The sequence below is a fragment of the Chaetura pelagica genome, unplaced genomic scaffold (genome assembly GCF_000747805.2).
Source record: "Chaetura pelagica isolate M959 unplaced genomic scaffold, ChaPel_1.0 scaffold1102, whole genome shotgun sequence".
Taxonomy (NCBI): Eukaryota; Metazoa; Chordata; class Aves; order Apodiformes; family Apodidae; genus Chaetura; species Chaetura pelagica.
The window spans coordinates 1-6802 of record NW_009952280.1 but is presented as its reverse complement, the minus strand read 5'-3'; the positions used below and the strand labels follow the sequence as shown (position 1 = coordinate 6802).

The 6802-nt window shown below is 62.0% G+C and overlaps 1 protein-coding gene across 1 annotated transcript; it reads right to left on the bottom strand.

Annotated features, from left to right (window-relative positions):
- Positions 1-17: 17 nt before the first annotated feature.
- On the bottom strand, positions 18-6439 carry PPP5C (protein phosphatase 5, catalytic subunit; the record flags this gene model as incomplete). The annotated part of the gene is made up of 11 exons (XM_010007794.1): positions 18-162; positions 1224-1402; positions 2042-2082; positions 2165-2252; positions 3054-3196; positions 3444-3549; positions 3690-3788; positions 3921-3986; positions 4085-4206; positions 4921-5068; positions 6330-6439. Coding segments are annotated over 11 exons (1247 nt in total), but the record flags the coding sequence as incomplete, so codon positions are not given.
- Positions 6440-6802: the final 363 nt, after the last annotated feature.

Sequence of the window (6802 nt, the reverse complement as noted above, 5' to 3'; positions counted from 1 at the left end):
CCCCCCCAGACCTCCCCCTACAGGGGGGGTCCCAGGGGTGTGGGGGGTGTTCTGGGGGGTCCCTCCCCCCCCAGTCTCACCACTGCTGTGAACTGGTGGAAGTCGGGGCGCAGGTCGCTGCCGCGCAGGTGGATGTAGGAGCCCTTGTTCCCCATCTGGTCACTGGGGGGCACGGGGGGACACGTGGGGACACTTGGGGACACCTGGGGACTCTTGGGGACACGTGGGGACACCTGGGGACACTTAGGGACTCTTGGGGACACCTGGGGACTCTTGGGGAGACTTGGGGACACCTGGGGATACTTGGGGACACTTGGGGACTCTTGGGGAGACTTAGGGAAACGTGGGGACACCTGGGGACTCGTGGGGACACGTGGGGACTCGTGAGGACACTTGGGGAAACGTGGGGACACCTGGGGACACATGGGGACTCTTGGGGACACCAAAGCAGGACCCCCGAGGACCTGGGGACTCATGGGGACACTTGGGGACACCAGAGCAGGACCCCGAGGACATGGGGACACTTGGGGACACCAGAGCAGGACCCCGAGGACATGGGGACACTTGGGGACACTTGAGGACACCAGAGCAGGACCCCCAAGGACATAGTGACACTTGGGGACACCTGGGGACACCAGAGCAGGACCCCCAAGGACATGGGGACACCAGAGCAGGACCCCTGGGGACATGGGGACACTTGGGGAAACGTGGGGACACCTGGGGACACTTGGGGACACCAGAGCAGGGCCACCACCACAGGGACAGGGAGGTTTGGGGACCCACAGAGGAGGTGGGGACACTTAGGGACAAGCCTGAGGTGACAGTTTGGCTCAGGGGCCACTTGGGGACCTGGCTCAGGGGACAAGGTGGCTCAGGGGACACTTGGGGACCTGGCCCAGGGGACAAGGTGGCTCAGGGGACACCTGGGGACCAAGTGGAGGTGACAAAGCTCCTTGGGAGCCACCAGAGGCCACAGCTGAGGTGTCACCAAGGCCTCAGTTGTCCTGGGGTGCCAAGACAAAGGGGTGACACTTGGGGACCAAGCTGAGAGTGGCTCAGGGGCCACTTGGGGACCTGGCTCAGGGGACAAGGTGGCTCAGGGGCCACTTGAGGACCAAGCTGAGGTGACAAAGCTCCTCAGGAGCCACCAGAGACCACCAATGACCCGCTGCTCCAGGGCCAGGTGCCACCTCCCCCCCCGGGTGACCCCAGCTGCCACCTACCAGTAGTTGGGGGCAGAGAAGACGGTGACACACTTGCCATCGTGGGCCACCTCGTAGCCCTCGGCCTTGACCTCGTGGCTGCGGATGATGTAGTCCAGCTGGTTGCTCTCCAGGAAGCTCTTGGTGACATCAGGCCCAAACTGGCAGCTGACCCCCCTCTTGCTGACCGAGCGGCCGTTCTGGGGGGGCAGGGTCACCTGGGGGCTCTGGGGACACCCGGGGGGTCCCCAAGGGGTCCCCAGGGCTGGGAGGAGCCGTGGAGGGTTGGGGACAAGGTGCTGGGTGAGGGACACGTGGTTTGGGGGGGTCACCAAAGGAGGGGTCACCAAGGGCTCAGTTGAACCAGGGTGACCAGACACTTGGGGACCATCTGAGGTGACACCTGGGGACCATCTGAAGTGACACTTGGGGACCATCTGAGGTGACACTTGGGGAACAACCTGAAGTGACACCTGGGGACCATATGAGGTGACACTTGGGGAACAACCTGAAGTGACACTTGGGGACCATCTGAGGTGACACTTGGGGACCAACCTGAGGTGACACTTGGGGACCATCTGAGGTGACACTTGGGGACCAACCTGAGGTGACACCTGGGGACCAACCTGAGGTGACAACACGACACTCAGGGACACTTGAGGACCAAGCTGGTTTTGGGGGTCACCAAAGGGCTTGGAGCAGAGGAGGTCACTGTCACCAAGGACCTCTGGGGACACCTGGGGGGTCCCCAGGGCTGGGAGGAGCCATTGAGTGTTGGGGACAAGGTGCTGGGTGAGGGACACGTGGTTTGGGGGGGTCACCAAAGGGATTGGACTCACCTGGGGTTGGGGGTCGGACCACAGGAGGTCACACATGGGACCTGGGGGACAACAAAAGGAGGTGAGGGTGGCCAGGAGGGGACAGGTGGCCCCGGGGGGGGCAGGGCTGGGGACACGTCCCACCTGAGTCGGGGGGTTGGCGGTTCCGCTCGATCCGGCGGATGTCGTCGAGGGTGACGCCGTCCTCGCTGAACAGCCCCCCGTGCATGATCTGGGGACAGGGGGGACACGGGGCTCAGGGGGGTGACAAGGGCAGGTGGGGACAGTGGGGGGGTACGTGGGGACATGGGGACGTGGTGGGGACAAGGGGGACAGTGGAGACACGTAGGGACACGGTGAGGACATGATGGGGACACATGGGGACAATGGAGGTGACAGGGGCACATGGGGGGACAGTGGAGACACGATGAGGACACGATGGGGACGTGGGGGCAACAGAAACACGTGGGACAAGGGGAGAGGGGGGCACGTGGGGCAATGGGGACACAATGGGGACCATGGGGACAACAAGGACAGTGGCAGTGTCCCCTTCACCACCACCCAACAGGGTGTCCCCAGACCCACCCTGGGGATCACACCGGGGTCAGGGCCACCCCAGGGACCAGGCAGGGGACAGAGGGGACAGGACCACCTTGAGGACTAGGTTGGGGACAGAGGGGACAGGCTGGGGACAGAGGGGACAGGCTGGGGACAGAGCCACCCCTGGGGACCAGGCAGGGGACAGAGGGGACAGGCTGGGGACAGAGGGGCCAGGCTGGGGACAGAGGGGCCAGGCTGGGACCAGAGCCACCCCTGGGGACCAGGCAGGGGACAGAGGGGACAGTGTCCCCTCATCAGCCCCCAACAGGGCCCTTCCCAAGCTGGGGTTGGGCACAGAAGAGCTGAGTTAGGGACAGGGCCACCTTGGTGACAAGAGTGGGTCCCCAGGGGCCAGGCTAGGGTCAGAGCCACCCAGGCTGGGGTCAGAGCCACCCTTGGGGACCAGGCAGGGGACAGGGCAGGGTCCCCTCACCAGCACTTTCCCGTTGATGCACTGGGCCAGCGGGAGCCACTCGAAGACCTCACTGAAGAGCGCGAACATCTGGGCCGTGTACTTGGCCTTCACCTCCCCCTCGAAGCCGTACATCTGGTTCATGTTGTCGGTCTCGTGGTTCCCTGGGGGGACACGTGCCCACCCCCCCGAGGGGGGGTCAGTGCCACCCCTGGGGGACACACCCAGAGGGGGACAAACCCCCCCGTGGTTCAGCCCCGAGGAGGTCGGATCCACCATCCGGGTTCCTCCATCCAGGTTCTTCCTCCAGGGATGGAGGTGACAAGTGGTGAGATCTCCCAGCAGGACGTGAGATGGGGCCTCCCAAGGGTGGAGGGGACAAGGATTTGTCCCCAGTGGTGGCCTCCTTACCTCGGAGAAGGTGGAAGTGGTCGGGGTAGAGAAGCTTGAACCCGAAGAGCGGCAAGATGACCTCGACTGAGAAGGACCCTCGATCCACAAAGTCCCCGTTGAAGATCTGCCACCAGCTGAGGAAAACCCCTCCCCCGGGTGTCCCCAACTGTCCCCCCAACATGCCACCCATCCCCTCAAGTCTGTCCCCACCAGGGTGGTGGCACAGATGGTGGCTGGAGGTTGGTTGGACCTCCTGGTGGATACGTAAGGGTTGGACTCGGAGGGGAGACCGTTGAGCTCAAAGATGTTCAGGAGGTCGTAGAACTGTCCGTGGGTGTCACCACACACTGTCACCTTCTCTGTCTGCATGGGAGGGGACAGTGTCACTCCTGGGAACACCCCCACCTTGATGGGGACACCCCCACCTTGGGGGGGACACCCCCACCTTGATGGGGACACCCCCACCTTCACGGGGGCCCAACGTGGAGCACCCACCTCCTTCAACGTGGTTTCTACCAAGGTTGGGAGCTTGGCCAGAACCTCCTTCACCTGCACCAGGATCTGCAAGGTGACCAAAAAGCCACCAGAGGTGACAAAGAGAAGGGACGTTGTGCCATGTGGGGACAAGGGGACAGGCTGGGGGGACACCAGGGGGGTACCTGGTAGGCGCATTTTCTGTGGAGCTTCTTCTGCTCCTTGTACCACTGCATCAGGTCCTTCATGAAGGTCAAGGTCACTTTGCCATCCTCCAGCTTGGGGCCACTGTACTCGTCCTCAATGGCTGCAAATCAACCCCCCCCACCCCCAAGGTGGTTGGTGACACGAGGGGACAAGTGGCCTGAGGGCCATCGTGCCCCTGAGGAACTTCAGGGGACCTTCACGGGGACACCAAAGCTGTGAGATCCTCATGGGGACATCAAGAGCATCAAGGGAACACCAGGAGCCTCATGGGGGGACCCTCAGGAGGACACAAAGACCTTCAAGGGGACACCAAATCCATCATGGGACCTTGAAACCCTCATGGGGACCCTGAGACCCTTATGGGTCATCCCCCCCCAGAGATCCCCAGGATCCTCCCAAGGAACCTCCAGGACCCTCTGGAGACACCCAACATCCTCTAAAATCCTCAGGAGACCCCAAAGATGCTTCCAAGGATCCTCCCAAGACCCCTCAGGATCCTCCAAGACCCTCAGGAGACCCCAAGGAACCTCCCAAGGAACCTCCAAGACCCTCTGTAGACACCCAACATCCTCCAAAATCCTCAGGAGACCCCAAAGATGCTTCCAAGGATCCTCTTAAGACCCTCAGGATCCTCCAAGACCCTCAGGATCCCCTCAAGGAACCTCCACCACCCCCCAAGGCCACCTCAAAACCTTCCCACCACCCTCCAAACCCCCCCGAGATGACCCCAAACCATCTCCAGAGAGGACACTAAGGTCTGGCAGGGCTTTTGGGGGGCCAGGAGGACCACGAGGTGGCCCAGGGTGGTCCTCACTCATGCTCTCAATGTCCAAGGTGTCCACCACGGAGCGTTTGTGCTCGTCCGTGGCGATGGCGCGTTCGAAGGCCTTTTGCTTGACAATCTTGTGACACTCCTGGTACTTCATCTTGGCGTCCTTGTCGTTGGGCCTGACCTTCACCACCTGGGGAGGGGACACACGTGGGGACATGGGGACACCATCCTGGGTCACCCTGAGGCCACCCAAGGTCAACAACCCACCCCCAGAAGAGGGGATGTGGAGCTTGGTGGCCTCGACCTTCACCACCTTCTGGGGGTGGGGGACATTTGGCAGGGACACCAACCTTGGTGCCATCTCAAGGGGCCACCCAAGGTCAACAAACCACTGCCCCAGAGGGGTCATGGACCCTTGGTGGCCTTGTCATGGGCCTGACCTTCACCTCCTGGGGAGGGAACACACGTGGGGACACAGGGACACCATCCTTGGTCACCCTGAGGCCACCCAAGTTCATCAACCTGCTCCCAGAACAGGGGACATGGAGCTTGGTGGCCTCATCATGGACCCTTGGTGGCCTTGTCATGGGCCTGACCTTCACCACCTGGGGAGGGGACACGGGTGGGGACATGGGGACACCATCCTGGGTCACCCTGAGGCCACCCAAGTTCATCAACCTGCTCCCAGAAGAGGGGATGTGGAGCTTGGTGGCCTCATCATGGACCCTTGGTGGCCTTGTCATGGACCTGACCTTCACCACCTGGGGAGGGGACACACGTGGGGACATGGGGACACCATCCTTGGTCACCTCGAGGGGCCATGGGGCCACCCAAAGTTCACCTTGAAGCCACCCAAGGTCAACAACCCACCCCCAGAAGAGGGGACATGGAGCTTTGTGGCCTCGTCATGGACCCTTGGTGGCCTTGTCATGGGCCTGACCTTCACCACCTGGGGAGGGAACAAAGGTGGGGACATGGGGACACCATCCTGGGTCACCTCGAGGGGCAACAGGGCCACGTGGCAACACCAAGACCTTCACAGGGACCCTGATGGAGACCTTGAAACCCCCGTGAGGACATCAGGACCCTCATGGGGACTCACCAGAGACCCCCAGGATCCTCCCAAGGGACTTTCAAGCTCCTCAGAAGACCCCCAGGGTCCTCTCAAGTTACCTCCAAGACCCTCAGGAGCCCTCCAGGGATCTCACAACACCTTCAGAAGACCCTCAGCATCCCCCAAGATCCCCAGGACCCTCTCAAGGCACCTCCAAGCCCCTCAAGACCATCTCGAGACCCTCACGATCCTCTCAAGAGACCTCTGAGACCCTCAGGAGAAACACAGAGGCCTTCCAAGGGACCTCCAAGCCCCTCAGGAGACCACCAGAACCCATCAAAAGCACCTCCAAGACCCTCAGGAGAACCCCAGAGACCTCCAGGGTCCTGCCACTCACCATCTCATAGTCCTTGAGGGCAGCCTTGAACTTGCCCAGGGCCATGTAGCTGGCTGCCCGCCGGTAGTAGCCCTTGAGGTACTTGGTCCTCCCATGGGACCTCCAAGTCCCTCAGGAGACCACCAGAACCCACCAAAAGCACCTCCAAGACCCTCAGGAGAACCCCAGAGACCTCCAGGGTCCTGCCAAGGAACCACCAAACTCCTCAGGCTCCTCCAAGCCCCTCAGGAGAACCTCAGAGACCTCCAGGGTCCTCCTAAGCCCCTCAGAAGTCTCCCAGGATCCTTCCAAGTGATGTCCAAGCCCCTCAAGGCCACCCTCAAGACCATCAGGATCCTTTCAAGTCACATCCAAGCCCTTCAGGAGAACCCCAGAGATCTCCAAGACTCTCAAGGAGAACCTCCAGCATCCTCCAAGACCCCCAAGATCCTCTCAAGGGACATCCAAGACCCTCAGGAGAACCCCAGAGACCT